Here is a 17535-nt window from a genome sequence, read left to right as displayed (position 1 = left end):
GGACATTTTCTTCATGTGAGCGAAGGATCCAGGGAAGTGGACCAGGTTTAATGTCTATCTTTTGGTGATCAGCTGGTCCTCACTGGCCCACTTGTGCTACCCAGTAGGGAATGTTATCTGCCCTTTATCTTTTTCATGACTACTGAGGCAAAGAGGTTTCAAGTGAGGGCGAACTTTCCTTGAGTCAGTAACTCCCAGATACTATAAATCATCATGGTACTTGCCTTTGGCCCTTAAATTTGTTACAGTTTTACCTACTTTTATGACAGCTACTTCTCTCCTGCACCCTGGCAAAATGAAATAGTTTTTTGAGTATCCGGTCTCTTCACAAAGGGGCTTATCATTATCACTCTTAGGGAAGTTAAGTTCCTTGCTTGGTTATTATCTTTGTTCTCTGATGGGTTTGTGAAAAGTTAAGATATTGTAGATCATTTGGCTTTTTCTTAATGTTAAGTGATAATAGTGTTCTCTTGTGACTTTCTAAATCCTAAGCAGCCACAGAACTTTCATGAAACTTTTGGGATGTCAAAAGTTAGTTAATCAAGAATTAATTTTTTTATAAGAATTCTAGCAACTGTAGTTCCTTTTCTGTAGTTTAGAATGATTTCCTTGGAGGTGGTTGCCTTCTGAAGTAGCTACATTCAACCTCTTTCATTATTCTTTTGGCTTATGGAGGTGATTTTTCCTTAAGGAATAAATTCAACATGCTTGATTTTTAAAAAGTCTTTCCATATCAAGAAATGGGTAAACAGAAGAGCGCGATTTCTTTAACATCTTCTCTGAGCAAGTTATAATTTAAGAAATCACTGCAGTAGTTATTCTCCATGGCACTCAACTCAGGGGGACTTAATTCTTTCAGAAAGTTCCACGCCTACTCCTAGGAAGTAATTGATTTAGATAATTTGACTGAATATGCTTTTTTTTTTTTTTAAGTTCTTTTTGTACTCTTTACATTTTTATTTAGAGTTCTGGAGGCTGGAAAAGCAAATGTTATTTTACCAAAAAGTTCACCAAGTGGAATAACTCATGTGATTGCAAGTAATGCAAGAATCAAGGCTGAGCAAGAAAAAGACCATTTTAAGGCTCCATTTTATCCAATTCAGTATCTAGGGGATTTTCTTTTAGAGGTAAGTAAAATAAGTAAAAATCAATTTTTAGTGTTTATAGAATATCCATACTGTGAAATATGTTAAAAATTAAAATACGTTCTAAAGTTTAAAAATACAGTGATTAGAAGTATAGTTGACCTTTGAACTGTATGCATCCATTTATAAACAGATCTAATAATTCAGTACAATACTCTCAATATATTCTCTTTTCATGATTTTCTCAGTAACATTTTTTTTTTTAAGCTTACTTTATAAGAATGGAGGATGTAACCCATATATAAAATACATTTTTCAGCTATCGCTAAGATTTCTGGTCAACAGTAGGCTATTGAGTTTTGGGGGAGGGCTACAAGTTATATGTAGATTTTAGACATCGGGGGGGTATTGGTGCCCCAATCCCCATGTTCTTCAAAGGTCAGCTATAATTAAAGTGACATATTTTTAAAGGCAGTTGCTTTCAATTATTTAAATATTTGAGATTATTTCTAATAAATATGGAAGAAGTTTGCTTGTTGAATATAAAATGTCTTATTTTTGAGTCTCTATTTTAGTTTTCTATGTTTTAGTGATATTTACTACAAACTAATTTTAGCATTTTATGTCAGAGTATAAATAAAATAGCAGTGGACCATGGTATGATTTAAGAATTTGTAGGATGTTTACTACAAACTAATTTTAGCATTTTATGTCAGAGTACAAATAAAGTAGCAGTGAACCATCGTATGATTTAAGAATTTGAAGGTATTTTTCCCATGGGAAAAAAAGATTTAGAAGTAAGTCTTTCTAAATCTTTTTTGTAAGGATTTAGAAATATTTTCCTGTCCTGTTCCTCTACCTCCTTATTCCCATTTGGTACAAAGGCCACTTAAGTTGTTTGAATGGGAACAGTCCTAGAAGAAATTCTCTGGAAATAAAAGAATTTTTAAGAAGGGTCACTCAAGGTACAGAAACCTTAGTATGTTTAAAAACGCCACCTTGATCTTGTAGGAAAAACTGACTCCTTAAATGTTTCCATCTCAATAGATGCTATAACCCTTTATCTAACTTATGTAGAGACCTGTTAATAACCCTTGAAACCTTCCTCTCCCTTATTCCCCACATTTTGCCAATCAAGTCCCCTTAATTTTATCATCTTAAATACCATTCAAATCACAGTGCTTCCCTCTTCCTATATTAACATCATACTGAGTTCATCATCTTTCCTCTGTCCTCCTAAAATAGACTCTTAAGTGCTCTCTACCTTTTAACTCTTGATAGTGTACTAATTACTCTTACCTTTTTCTTCTCTAGTCTATTCTACATCATTCAGAGTATCCAAAATATTCTGTGTAAAACAATTCTAATCTTGTCACTGTCCTACTTAAACTCTCCAGTGGCTTCCCATTGCTTTTAGGATAAAGTCCTAAACTTCCAACATGGCTTTAAAGTTCCCCACAGAATTCTTGTCAGTCTTGCCTTTCAGGTGTATCCTGCTCAATTTTTTTCTGTGCTCAACTATAGTATAATAAAACTGCCTTCTCCCAATTTCTTTTCTTTTTTTTTTTAAGATTTTATTTATTTATTTGACAGACAGAGATCACAAGTAGGTAGAGAGGCAGGCAGAGAGAGAAGAGGAAGCAGGCTCCCTGCTGAGCAGAGAGCCCGATGTGGGACTCGATCCCAGGACTCTATGACCTGAGCGGAAGGCAGAGGCTTCAATCCACTGAGCCACCCAGGCGCCCCTCTCCCAATTTCTTAAACAGGCTAAGCTACTTCCTATCTCAGTGTTTTCTCAAAAGCTAATTTTTCTCCCTGGAAAGGTCCTCCCCAGTACTCTCACCCTCTGTGCCTGCCTGCCTTCTCTTCATCATTCAAATTCCAGTTATAATGATGCCTCTTCAAGGAATCAACTGTCTGATTACGTGGTTAAAATCTGTTTTCCCCATCTAAACCAAAAGGACCATGTCATGAGGATGATACCTCTCTTTTCCACAGTTATATCTGAATAATCTAGCATAAAGCTTGGCACATGAGTTCTCATTTTGTGTTAAATTAATAGAGAAATTATGAAGTTTCTTTGAGTCTTCCAAGAGTATATAATACATTGTTCTGTAGTTACCCTTCCGTACTGAGTAGCAGCAATGTAGATTGGAAATATGACCTTATTTCAGGGGATGAATCTGCTTGGACTATAGATGATCTTGTTGCCTTTGACAACGATGGGTCTTGGAATGGGCATGTCAATCAGTTCTGATCTGTGGGAGATGAAGAGTAATATGTAAGAAGTTCTGGGAAGTTTCTTCATCCTTCTGAAGAGATAGCCTCTGGCAGCCTGGCTCCTATTAGATAAGAACATGGGAGAATGTAATCTAAATTATTACTAGCAGCCAATTTTTGACCATGAGGGGAAGCATCCTCAAGATGAAACCAAACCTATAGATAGCAAAATGTAGACACACAATGTGAATCCTTGCCAAGATACTTAGCCAACCCTGAAACCTGTCTTAGCACTGGACCACATTACCATGCTGTGAGGTAATAAAACATCCATATTATTTACATGACTTTGAGTTGGTTTTCTATTACTTGCTGCCAAAAGCCTCCTATGTTATCTGAACAGTTTAACTGTTAATAGAATGAAAGGCATTCTTGACTAGATTAGTAAAAGTATCTGAATTTTCTTTTTTTTTCTATGGAAACAAATGAATAAAGTATAAACTATGATATACTTTATCCATAGTCTTATTTTATTGCAGTAATTTGATGGCATTCAGATACAATTGCTGAAATATTGGAGGGCAGCAATAGTATATCAAGTAAAAGCAGATACTCTATAACTTACATTTGTTTTAGAATACATTGTTTTATGAATTCTGGATTAGGCAGCTAGGAGTTCATAACTACATTCTAAATAAGGAAGGCATTTTGTGATAACTTCTGAGAAGAAAACAGTTAACTTCATGGTAATGTGTTTCTTTTCTTTTACCACTTCAGCATATAGCATATCACATTCCTCAATAGATGGATTCTGAAGTATCTTCTGAGAATTGCCGTGTAAGATGAAGGAGCTAAAAATAACAAGCAATTGTTTAAAAAAACTTTTGTTTAACCTGCTTATACTTTTTTGCTTATACTCTTTTTTTTTTTTTTAAGAGAGCTCCTGAGTAACAGAATTAGGAATCTATTTAATTCAGGTTTGTAGATATTTATTGAAGACTTTTGATATACCAGGCATGATGCTGTGCACTAAGCAAAATGAGTAAGACCACATATTAGGCTTCAAGGTGCTTACTATTTCGTGGTGAAAACAGAACACAGAAACTTAATTTAGTGTGTATTGTGCTTTGGCAAATTCAAATGTAAGGTAGAGGAATGCAGAGGAACAAATGACTAATATATCTCAATTGTTTGGCCCAAGGAAGGCCTTGTTCCCCAAAAAAGGAGGATACTTAGGAATACTTAAAACTTCTTTTGACTGTCTGCCTAAGAAAGAAAATTAAAATTGAACTGCAGAAAAGTCTTAAATACAGTAGGAATGATAGAAGAAAACATTCATTTTTTTAATGGCAGATCAACTGATTTGTGACCCAGATTTATAACTGATTAGTTTTTTTGAGCACAGGAAAGTCCTCTATCCTGAGACTGAGTTTCTTCCTTTGTACATAGAAGCTAATACTATCTTACTTTGGTTGTTGTGAGAACTATTACAGCTGTTACTGTAGACTAATATTTATTGAATGATTACTATGTGCCATGCTCTCTCTGCTAAGCATTATGCACCCTTAATCAATCTCTCTGTTTACTTATCTTTCTTTTCTTTCCATCCCACCCTTCTGTTCTTCCTTTCTTTGTGCACCCAACATGAGGCTTGAACTCACACCCCAAGGTCAGGAGTTGCATGCTCTCCCGATGGAGCCAGCCAGGCACTCTTATATACCCTTAACCTTACTTTTATAAAACATCATATTCCTGTGTGTATGTATTATAGCCTCATTTTATAGTTGGAATGAAGTACATGAAGTACAAATGAAGTACAATAAGCTTCGAGTATTTGCCCATGCTCCTGCAACTGACATGTGTCAGACCAAAAATTTAAGACTTCTTTCCTTAACTGCCCTTTCCTATACACATTTGGTTATAAGTAGGTAACCTTGGGTTTGTAGGGGTATTAGTAGGTAACCTTGATATTCACCTGGTCTCTTTCTGGGTAGTTAAAAATACCTAATGCTGTTAACAGTGCCATAACTAGTAGTAAATCTTTTTTTTTTTTTTTTTAAAGATTTTATTTATTTATTTGACAGAGAGAGATCACAAGTAGGCAGAGAGGCAGGCAGAGAGAGAGAGAGGAGAAAGCAGGCTCCCTGCCGAGCAGAGAGCCCGATGCGGGACTCGATCCCAGGACCCTGAGATCATGACCTGAGCTGAAGGCAGCGGCTTAACCCACTGAGCCACCCAGGCGCCCCACTAGTAGTAAATCTTAAGATCTTCAGATACATTTAAGAATCAGGGTATGGATACTAGCAAAGAACCATGTAGAGCACTCTTTGCTTGCCTCTCTGATTTTGTATCCTGTGTCATGAATTGTGTGGTGAATGCCATGGCTGAATCAAGGAATAAGACCCAGGGACTTATACCTGGGTCTCTATACCTAGTGTAAAACAATAGTCTCTCTATACCTAGTGTAAAACAATAAACCCCATCAAATAGCTGAATCAGAAGCCAGGCCGACTGTCATTGCCACGCTGTGCTACTCTACTCCTAGATAATAGAATAATTTACTGAATAAGTAGGCTTTGGTCATCTATTTGGAACACAAATTGTACTATATAAGAGAGACTAGACATGGCCTTTTTTTTGTAGGTCATATAGGAGACACTTAACACAGTGCCTAGTATATAGTTGGCACCAAAGAAATATTTATAAAATGAGGAATAAGAGGGGTGCCTGGGCGGCTCAGTTGCTTAAGCATCTGTCTTAGGCTCAGGTCATGATCCCAGCGTCCTGGGATCGAGCCCCACCTTGGGCTCCCCACTCAGGAGGGAGTTCGCTTCTTACGTTTGCTCACTCATGTGCTCTCTCTCTCTCTCACTCTCTTTGAAATAATAAAAAAATATATAAAAATTTTTTAAAAGAAATAAGGAATAAGCAATGAATATTTACAGATAAAGAAAATACTTCCTATATATTTCATTAAAGTATTCAATTAAAGTATTAGTGATTTGGAGAAAAATACATATTGATCATTTCACTCTATAAAAAATATATTATTCTAAAAAGCTTCCAAATGTCCTCATTTGTCAGGTTATGGTTTTTAGTTAGTTAATTTATGTAAGGTACTTGCTTTGTACATTTTATTTCACAGGTCAATATGTAACTTCTTGAAATAGATACATAAGTAAATAGATCTAAGATTAGAAAATAGTATGTTCTTGCCTCGTTAATGATAATGGAATGTTCTTTTGCTTTACTGGATCATACTAGATTACTGAAATCTATGTAGGATTAATTCATTCTGTATTTTAGACCTTTCTTAATGCTCTGGGCTGTAAGGATGTATCCTCCCATTGTCAATCAGTTTTAAATTTAAAGCCAGAAAGTCACTTTTATCCCACTTCAAGTAGTCCTTAACAATAATTATGGTTTGTACATTCAGAGTAATTCTTTCTTTGATGCCTGGAATAGGAAGAAGGAAAGTTCTTCATTTTTCTTAGTTTTCAGTTTTACTTTCTTGAATAAAAAGAAAGTCAATCAAGTACTCTCAGGAATTGTTCTTTGATTGGAGGATTGCAATCTGCTAAAAGACCCTCACATCTACATAGGAATCCCAGGACAGGTGAAAGGGAACCAAAGATGACACCATAGGCCTTACATATTTCAGTTTATATCATAACTGTTCCCTTAGAGGACAGTGATTCTCTCATCTCTTTGTAAAGATCAGGAATCTCTGAATACCATTCCTTAAGTGCATTGTAGTATATGTCATGAACTCATTTTTACTTCCATCTCTTTATTTTGCTGAACTTTTAGAATTCTATATATAGGTACATATGCAAATGTCTTAAACATCATTGGTAGGTGGTTTATGAATTCAGTTTGTTTTTCTTAGCAAGAAAAATTTAAATATTTGATAAAGAGTTAGGCAAAAGTAATTGTTTATTGCTATTCAAGTAAAATAAGAGCTGTGAATTCTTTTAGGCCTCTTTTCCTCTGTGTATGTAGTAGACTTGCAGATTTAGAAGTCTTATCGGTAAAAACCTGAAAAATAATCAGAAGTAATCTAATCTGAAACTTATTTTTATCTATATTGTACCTTTAACTTGGACTGGAACTAGGTAAAACATTTCTGTTCATGATTATTCATGAAAAGGCTTGATTGTTACTAGGCCAACAAAGCATTGTATTTTTTGAAGATACACAGAAGTCACTTTGTTATTCAGGACCTTTGTTTTGAATTATTTTCCTTGAAAGAATTTACTACCATTTAATAATTTTATTTAGGAGGAGGAATTTTACCTTCTTTTGCAGTTAGATAATGTTGGATAATGTAAAGTACATATTGTTATTATACTAAATTGATTGTCTGAACCATTTATATATACATACAGAAAGAAATTCAGAATGATGAAGATTCCCAGATCCATTCTGTTTGGAATAAACACAGCAATCAGGAAAAAAACAAAGATTTCTGGAAAGATAAGGGATTTCTTAAAATCAAAGGTGCCTTAAAAGAGACCATGTGTAGGACCCAGGTAAAACTTTATGGGCAAAAATTTAAAAATGTACATTTCTGGTTCTTGCATCATTATTTTGGGGGGAGCATATGGTAGAAATTATACGAATTTTGAAATCAGAGCTAGTATTTGAACCTAGCTCTGTTTTTATTATCTGTGATTTGAGCTTGTTCAAGATATTGCCATATGTCCCAGTTTTTGAGACTTTTATTGAAATAACACATATATGCATATAAGAACACACAGTTCCTAATGTGTAGTGCATTTTCAACACATGAGAATTACTTATAATTCCCCTGATGTTTAACATAAATGTATTTCTTATAAAGGATTCTTCTCTTTCAGCAATTATGAATATTCATGATTCATGACCTAAAGTCTAGTATTTTGCTGCATATTGAACAAATTTTTTTAAGTGATACAAATGAATTCTATTTTGATTTAATAAGGAAGACAAACAGGAAGGACTTTGAACTTGAACCAATGAAAAGTAGATTAAGAAAGCATGTGTGTGGCTCTCGTATAAAACTTTTCAAATAGCGGCAACCAAAAAAAGGCATTATTACTTCTATCCTAGAATAGCTAATGTTTAATTATGCTCAATTTCATACTGTGCTTTATGAAACAGACTATTTGATTTACCAGATCACTGGCCTAGTATTATTATTTAGTCTAAACTAAATATTTTTTTTTAAGATTTATTTATTTATTTGACAGACAAAGATCACAAGTAGGCAGAGTGGCAGGCAGAGAGAGGAGGAAGCTCCCTGCTGAGCAGAGACACACACACACACGCACCCCCCCATGTGGGCCTCTATCCCAGGACCCTGGGACCATGACCTGAGCCGAAGGCGGAGGCTTTAACCCACTGAGCCACCCAGGCGCCCCAAACTAAATTTTTTTAAAGATTTATTTATTTGAGAGTGAAAGAGGGCACATGAAGTGGGGAGGGGCAGAGGGGAAGGAAAAGGGAAACTGGCAGATTTCCCGCAGGTGCACAGTGACTCTGAGATCACGACCTGAGCTCACCTGAGCTGAAACCAAGAGTCAACAACTGAGAGTCAAACCTTTAACAGACTGAGCCACCCAGCTTAATAAGAGGCTTTTTGAGCTAATCTGTCTGAGAAAAATGCATCATAAGCCACAGTATAAAAATTTGGACTTTCAGAAAGGAATGTAAAATGATGGGAGTTACTAAAATAAAGTTTTTTTTTTAACATGGAAAAAAGAATTAAATGGAGATTACACAAAAGATGGGAATTATGAAAATACATCAGTTTATGTTGTATAACACTAAAATTCAGGTACAAATTTCTATTTTTAAAAATCAGTTCCTTTGTACAAAAAATCAGACACCTAATCATAGAGAACTGATGGTCACCTGAGGGACAGTAGGGGGGATGGATGAGGGAGGTGATGGGGATTAAGAGTACACTTACCATGATGAACACTGAGTAATGTATAGAATTGTTGAATCACTATATTGTATGCCCGTAACTAATAATATGTATGATATATAATCATATATAACTTTGTATAATGAGTAAACAATATGGTTTTAATACTCCTTAACCTTATTAAAATTTTATGTTCTGTAAAAAGATTTTTTTTTAAGCTTTCATTTATTTATTAGAGAGTGAGAGAGCAGGAGAGGGGAGAAGGTCAGAAGGAGAATTAAACTCCCCATGGAGCTGGGATCCCGATGTAGGACTTGATCCCAGGACTCCAGGATTATGACCTGAGCCGAAGTCAGTTGCTCAACCAACTGAGCCACCCAGGCGCCCCTGTAAAAAGATTTTTTCAGATGTTTTTATCTGTTATGTCTAATAATCGCAGGATTCTATTTGGTCTACGTCTAAAACTATTTTTAGAAATACTTGGAAAAATAGGAGCACCTGCGTGGCTCAGTTGGTTGAGCATCTGCCTTTGGCTCAGGTCATGATCTCGGGGTCCTGGGATCAAGCCCCCCATTGGGCTCTCTGCTCAGTGGGGAGTCTGCTTCTCTCCCTCTGTGGTCTCTCTCTCTCTTTCTCTCTCTCTCTCTCTCCATCTCTCAAGTAAATTAATAAAAATCTTCAAAATTTTTTGGAAATTTTGGAAAAATAAAATAATGAAGATAACCAAATTGTGTTTTTGACTAATTGTATGACAAATGGGGGGAAAAAAGTAGAGATTCCAAGAAAGATTAATAAAAGTACCTACATGAAATGTATATGTGAACACAACATAAACCTTCCTGAACAGAAATCTACATTTCTCTGCTTCATTTTAGTGTAGCTAAGATGTAATACAATTTCAAGGCTCTTTACTATAGTTAATCTTGTATGTATGTTTTAGAAAGCCTACCTTCCTGAATGGGTTTTTCTGTTGTGGCTTGCATTGGTTGTGTTAAGGCTATGTTTCATCCACAGTCTAATTGAAGTTTTCTTCCATACATGTAGAAAGAAATGAAAAATCATGATGAAGATGTTAATGTTAGTTCTCTTTTGACTGAACATCACAAAAAAGAAAAATTCAGAGATTCCAGTAGAGATTTGAAACTTGTTAAAATGAGAGATACCTTAAGAAGGCACACATGCAAAAGTCAGGTGAGACCTTCCAAATGAAAAATGATTTATAATTTTCAGCCCTTTTCTAAGTCTATCAAATGTAATGATACTCAAAACATTGTTCCTTCTGAATTACATTTACAGAAATGTTTATAAGGCATTTGTGTACAATTTAAAAAAGAGTATAAAAGAGTGTTATGTATGCACCAGCTAGGTTAAGAAATAGAGCATTACTAGTTTAAGAGCCTACTGTGTCATCTCCAAACTATATCCTCTTTGTTATCTCTCTTCCCATGGGTGACCTCTATCTTGGCATTTTTGTTGTTTTCTTGTTTTTCATTATAGTTTTGCTGGCAGTGTCCTTATCTCTAGCAATATATTGTTTAATTTTGCCTGTTAACGAACTTTTTGTAGTTGATGGTGTTCATAGTCATGCTTTTTTTTTTTTTTTTTACTGGCATATATAATCTTTAATCCATTGATTTGCAACTATATCTTTAACCATTTTACTTACTGATATAAGTAAATTTGGGTTTCATTTTCTTGGTTTATGTCTGCTTGCTTGGTTTTTGCAGTTATGAATAGTTGTGCCATGAACAATGTGAACGTTCTCTTACACGACTCTTGGTGCACATATACAAGAGTTTGTCTAACTTAGGATATATTCCTTAGGGTGGATTTGCTAGGTTGAAATATGTAATGCCCAGCTGTGTTCCAAAATGTTTGACTAATTTATACCAACTTTAACAATGGATGAGGTTTCGTTTTTGATAAAACTATTTTTTTAACATTGTATACTTGTGTTGTAAGTCATATTCTTGAGGGTTTTTTTGGATTTTGTAACATCTGTCATTCCTGTTGAGATTTAATGGTGTTCTGAATACTTGTAGAAGGAAATAAAGAAAAGGGATGAAGATATTCAAAGGAGTTACACTTTGAGGAAAAAACGCAAAAAAGAAAATGAAAGAGATTCCAGGAAAGACATTGAACATAACAAACTTAAAAGTACCTCAAGAAAGCACATATATAGAGATCAGGTAAAACTTTCTAAGCTGAGCTAAACAGTTAATTTTCTTTGGCTTCCATAATATAATCTAGACATAACATCTTATTTTATAATTGCTTGCTGTGTCAAATATAACCTGCACACCTTGAAAAAAATGGTTTTCAGTTGATCTGGTGTGATATTCATAACTAATGTTGTAATTAACTTTAGTTTATAAAGACAGTATTTTTTACATGCATACACAAGGAAATCTGAATTAATAATCAGGATATTCAAATATATTATGATTTGCCTGAATGTCACAAAAATGAAAAAGAAATAAAGGTTCTGAAAAAAGAGGCTAAAATTCCTAAAATAAAAATCTCTTAGGACTACATGTGTAAGGAAGTTTGGGTAATGCATTCTAATCTAAATTTTAGTTTTTGTCTTGTTCTTCCCTGGTATAATAGAGATCATTTTTAATAAGATAGCTTGTCTTTTGATTGGGATCCTTCTTGAGTTAATTATTCTAGAGTATAACTTGATTTTATCTAAACCACAGCATGTTTATATGCATATATCCAGAAGGATCTTCAGAAAAATGATAAAGGTAAATAAATAATGAATCATGTTATATGTGACCATGGCAACAACGGGGTTGAGGAAAGGAAAGTTTGGGATTGAAAGGAAAATTATCCCAGGTAAAACTTCCCAAATTAAAATATTTGCTTTTTTTTAAACTTTATTTCCTTGTATAATTTTTATAAAGAATGATTATAAGGATCTTTGTTGAAGTTAATGCTGCATGAATGTGTTCTTCTTGTATTCTGTTGTTTATTATGATACTTAAATTTGTGGTAATATTGTCTTTAATACACTGTCTAAAATACTTCTACATGTATGCAGAAAGAAATGAAGAGTTCTGTTTTTGCTGATCGTGCCAAAGAATCAAAAGCCAAGGATGTCAGGACAGATGTGGATATTGCTGAAATAAAAAATGAGTTAAAGAAGCACATATATAGAGCTCAGGTAGAACTTGGCCTACTGAAATTTTGTATAGTTTCCTATTCTTCTCTAGTAGAACCAAAATATAATAATAACAGTAATGACTCATTATGATGTTTAATGTGTCTTAAATTTCTCTCAATTTATTAATTTGTTATGTACAGAAATATATTTGTACATTTAATAAATAAGCTGAATTCTCTGCTGTTTATAGCTCAGTGAAGCTACAGATAAATTAGGTGTTTATAGACTGCTGTATCTTTTTTTTTTTTTAAGATTTTATTTATTTATTTGACAGACAGAGATCACAAGTAGGCAGGCAGGCAGGGAGAAAGAGAGAGGAGGAAGCAGGCTCCCTGCAGAGCAGAGAGCCCGATGCAGGACTCGATCCCAGGACCCTGATATCATGACCTGAGCCAAAGGCAGAGGCTTAACCCACTGAGCCACACAGGCACCCAGCAATGATAGCTAATTTTTTTTTTAAGTTTTTATTTATTTGTCAAAGAGAGAGCACAAGCAGGGATTGCAGCAGAGGGAAAGGGAGAAGTAGGCTCCCTGCTGAGTTAAGGAGCCCCATGTGGGACTTGATCCTAGGACCCTGGAATCATGACCTGAGCGGAGGCAGACACTTAACTGACTGGACCATCCAGTCCAGTCCCCACAGTCTAGGAGCTCTAGACTGTGTATCTTGGTGCTAAAATGCTTGCTAGCTTGGGGCACCTAGGTGGCTAAGCGTCTAACTCTTGATTGTGGCTTATGGTTGTGAGATCAATCCAAGAGAGAGATTTTTTTTCTCCTTCTACTTCTCCCTCTGTCCCTTACCCCTCTTTTCCTCCCTCTTGCTTTCTTTCTCTCTCCGTCTGTTAAAAAAAAAAAAAAATTTAATAAAATTAGGAAGCAAAATAAAATGCTTGCTAGCCAGATATTTGACATTGGGGCCCTTTTATGATGTCCTGGGTCAACCTCAGTCTTACGCAGCCCTTTAGGGTTGGAGGGGGTGGGGAGACTTTCTCAGTGATCTTGCCCTGCCCCCAGTGGTAGGGGATTGCTAATGATCTGGGACCATGATCTTTTCTTTCCCTTTTCCAGGGGTAAAGATTTTGTTTTCTATTCCCTTACCCAGAGGGTTGTGGGTATTTGCTTCTACATCCTAAGTGGAAGCCAGAGCTTTATCGTTGTTCTAATTTGTATTTCTTTTGGCAGTAGTAAGTTTGAACATATTTTATACCCTCACTTGCCATTTATATGTTTCTGTCTTTGTCACCTGCTTACTTATATTCTTTTTCAGTTTTCCATTAACTTATTTTATATAATTGTATCTAGAACTCCTTATATAATCAGAACATTGTCTCTTTTTTTATTGGTTACAAATATTCTTCCAGTATAATCTTTTAAGTCAATACACAATTATAGGTATTTTAAAACAATAGAGGAAGATTCCACATGTTATTATATAGAAAACATGACCACATGTTTTTCTTTGAACTTTTATACAAAATGTTCTCCTTGTTTATATTTCTAATTATTAAAATACTAAGGGCAGTAGACCTCAGGTCTTCAAAATGAAAATGACTTTATTTTTTAAGTTAGTTTAGTAAGAGAAAATAGACAATGTTCACACACATGAGTGTGCTATTACTTGAAAATAGTGGAAGATACTAGTCTGAGTAAATGTGTATCAGTATCAGATCAATTATGGCTATGAAAGTGTTCCTGAGTCTATTATGTAAGTTTGCCTAAGGTTTTATTTTTTGTACACTTAAATGTAATTTTCTACCTAAAAAGATGCTTAATTTTGGTAATATGGTTGCTGTTTTATAGGCTATCAGATACAGCTGCATTAAAATAGATAAACAACCAGTGTACAATATTGAGGTAAGGGGCTTGGACTAGGGTGGTGATGGAGTCAAAAAAATAAGCTTTGTGTTTTGATGTTTTTAGTTACTTTGATATAAAGGAATGTGTTGTCTGCATAACAGATCCTCCTAACAAATTTGAAATGTACTTTCTCTAATCAGAAATGAAAAAGAAAAATAATACTCTGATCAAAGCTCCAAAAAAATTATATATGGTAGTATAAACTGGTAACAAGAATTAAAAACTTACCTTGTGCTCATCATGGATGAGTTATGTACCACTGTTAACACATTTTGTAACTTTCATAATTACTACTTCTAGATGGAAGTTTCAGTATAATATTTTTAAAAGTATATTATTTCCTTTGTATCATTAGTCTTTAAGATTTGTTTCATGTAGTCTTTCAGAGTATTTTAATTCTCTTCTAGTTGAATGTAGTTATTTTTGCTGTTAAAAATACTTTGACCCCCCTTGACCCCCCCCCAAAAAACAACAAAACTTTGACCAAGGGAAATGTATTTCATGGAACTCTTCGAGTTTATATAATGGGCATCCTCAGAGTGACTCTGTGACACTATAGCAAATATTGTGCTTGATGACTTCTTAATATATTTAGTATATCTTAATGGATATAGTTTGCTTATATGTTTAAAAGAAAACCAAGAAATAATTTTGCCCCTAAAGAACTATGTATAATTGTAGCTCTGCCTAAGGTCTCATCATTGTCAGCCATACTTTGCAAATGCCTTTTCAAATTTTCTTTTAGTGACAGTATTTCCCCTTACTGTTTGGGGCAACAGAGAATAATACATAAATCAAGTAATAATGTGTATTTTTGTAGTGCCCTGTAGCTATAAAACACATTCGTATAAATAATCCTTTTGTGAATCATATAACAATCCTATGAAGTCGTGAGGACAGGAATTACCTTCATTTTACAAATGAGAAAATTTTAAATCTCCTTACTAATTTAAAATTTACTCCCAGAGTTTTTGTTTCTTCTTTGAATCATAGAATCTTTATTATTATTTTTTTTAGGTAAAAAATGCTGAATTTCCTAGAGGTATATTAAATTTAATTGAAAGTCTCATAGAAGGGCAGTTTTTTAAAGAAGCAATTGAGGAACTTTCCTCTTTACAAGCACATTATATCCCCCCTGTATGCCTTCTTCATGCTCTACTAGAGAACATTCTACAGGTAAGAGTTTATAATCTTTAAGAGAATGTTAAAATATGAACATTCTCATTTTTTATATATATTTACAGTTAATTTCTCTTTTCAATATTTTTTCCCTTGTTTTAATAGGAAATTCAGTACCCACTTACAATTTCTTCTTTCTTTCTTTTTTAGGTTTTGTGGGGTTTTTTTGGGGGGGGAGGGGGGGTTTCGGTTTTTTTGTGCGTGGGGGGGGTTTTGTTGGGTTTTTTTTTTTTTGGTGTATTTTGTATTTGGAGTTACTGGAGAACATTTACTAAAAATTCACAGTTTACTAGATAGTTGTCATAATACAACTAATCCAGCAATGAGAGACAAAATGGGACCTTAATGAATTTATAGGAATTTGAAGTTACACAGTGGGGACTGGGTGTCACAAAAGCAAGGATTGATTGATTGCTAAAGGATCATCTCACAGGGTTATTTGTCTTAGTGAAATCACCAGGATCTAGTCCATGGCCTTCAGGTCTTAGATGTCTACAGCCTGATCTTGGTTATGTCTCAGAATTCATCCAAATTCAGGAGGTGAAATTATGCTGATTATATGATAAGATTTATAAAACACAATTAATTACCTCGTGCAGGATGTCAGAAAAAGCAGGGCAGCATTGTTAGTAATCTTCCTTGTCTTCATTGGGTGAACTGTTTTATGAATGCACCGAGGAAACTGAGTCATTCTGCAGTCCCTCGGAGACTGGTTTGGAGTGGAAGAAGTATATTCTACTAGTACTCTGGAGGAGGAGGGTACGTGTTCAGGACGGTTGATGAAGAAGATACAGAGGGGAGAGGAGGACTACCCCCCATTACGGGTTCATTCTGAATAATCCCATTGTGGAACTAAGAGCCAGTACTTTTGTGAAAGCCTGTTTGCCTGTGTGTGTCCAGGTGGGAGCATGGATCTCCCCCCATAATGATTATAAGACTGGGCATCAGCTCTCTAGGGGTCCCCAGTGAGGTCAAGACCTTAGATGCCCATTTCTATTTTTAAATTATTTTCTAGGTGCTACTCTGATTTAATTTATTTTCTTGGAATCTCCAAGATAATTTTCTCTTGGGAAAAATTTATCCGATTTTTTTCTGTGGCAATAAATTATCTAATGTAAAAATCTGACAACAGTGATCTAGAAAGGCATTTGTACAGTGATAATTATTTTTATTCACAGTATACACAGACAACAAACATTCCTTAAACTGTGAAAGCTAGTAAGAACAGCTTTTCAAAGGTAGCTTTGTAATTGTTTTCTTTACCACAGTGCCAATTTGAAGAAATAACAGGTGTAAGCTATGTCAGACTAATGGTGATAACTAGCATATTACATGAAATCTTCATACCTTTAATTCCTTTCAGGTCACATTTGAGAACTCTTAATCTCACTATAATCATGAAAAGTAAAATGGACATTTCATGTAAATCTCAATAGCTGGGATTACCTAAATGTATAAATACATACTAAGAATGTGCCTTTTTCAGTTGTAGTATTTCACTAGCTAAATATGATAACTTCCATTGATCTCCTTTGTCTAAGCACACATATTTGGCAAGAAAGTTAGGTCAGAGTTACTACAATTTTAGACTAAAGTAACTCATCAACGTATATTTTTAGCTATAGTTTTTTATTTGTTTGTTTATTTTTAAATAATAGGATAATATAGATACATTCTCTGGCCGATACTTTCATATATTGTCAGCTCTTCTTCACCTGCATCCTCCTTGGAAGTCCCCAGCCATGTCGCGATATTACTTAGAGCTGTTTCAGTGCCCAACTTGCATGAAAGGAGCATGGTCTCTAATAGAAGTGCTTATCAGGTAAGGAATTTGATGTGTGAGGATGTTAAATTTCATCTCCTAGTTCTGCTGTGTATGTTTTAGATATAAGTGAAAGAAGTAAATTTCATTTTAGAAAATGTGTGTGTGTAGTCTGTATGTTGTATTTATTTTAAAACTCATAAAAAAGGACCAAGTCTAGGGGCACCTGGGTGAGTCAGTTAGGTGCCTGACTGTCGATTTCAGCTCAGATCATGATCTCATGGTCAAGCCCAATGTTGGGCTCCAAGCTGGATGTGGAGCCTGCTTGGGATTCTCTCTCTCCCTCTACCCCCTGCTT

General features: G+C 34.8%; 1 protein-coding gene across 2 annotated transcripts in view; it reads left to right on the top strand.

The window, feature by feature from the left end:
* SLF1 (SMC5-SMC6 complex localization factor 1) overlaps positions 1-17535 on the top strand; it is an 80448-nt gene that overhangs the window by 22787 nt on the left and 40126 nt on the right. For both annotated transcript variants that reach the window (XM_032335742.1, XM_032335743.1), the window contains 8 exons: positions 965-1127; positions 7694-7837; positions 10261-10407; positions 11259-11405; positions 12260-12382; positions 14180-14233; positions 15254-15412; positions 17074-17237. In XM_032335742.1, the coding sequence (XP_032191633.1) occupies positions 965-1127; positions 7694-7837; positions 10261-10407; positions 11259-11405; positions 12260-12382; positions 14180-14233; positions 15254-15412; positions 17074-17237 (1101 nt within the window). The remainder of the gene's footprint in view (positions 1-964; positions 1128-7693; positions 7838-10260; positions 10408-11258; positions 11406-12259; positions 12383-14179; positions 14234-15253; positions 15413-17073; positions 17238-17535) is intronic.

Source organism: Mustela erminea, chromosome 3 (assembly GCF_009829155.1).
Source record: "Mustela erminea isolate mMusErm1 chromosome 3, mMusErm1.Pri, whole genome shotgun sequence".
NCBI classification, from domain to species: Eukaryota; Metazoa; Chordata; class Mammalia; order Carnivora; family Mustelidae; genus Mustela; species Mustela erminea.
The sequence above is the reverse complement of the archived record's forward strand: the minus strand, read 5'-3'. Positions and strand labels throughout refer to the sequence as shown.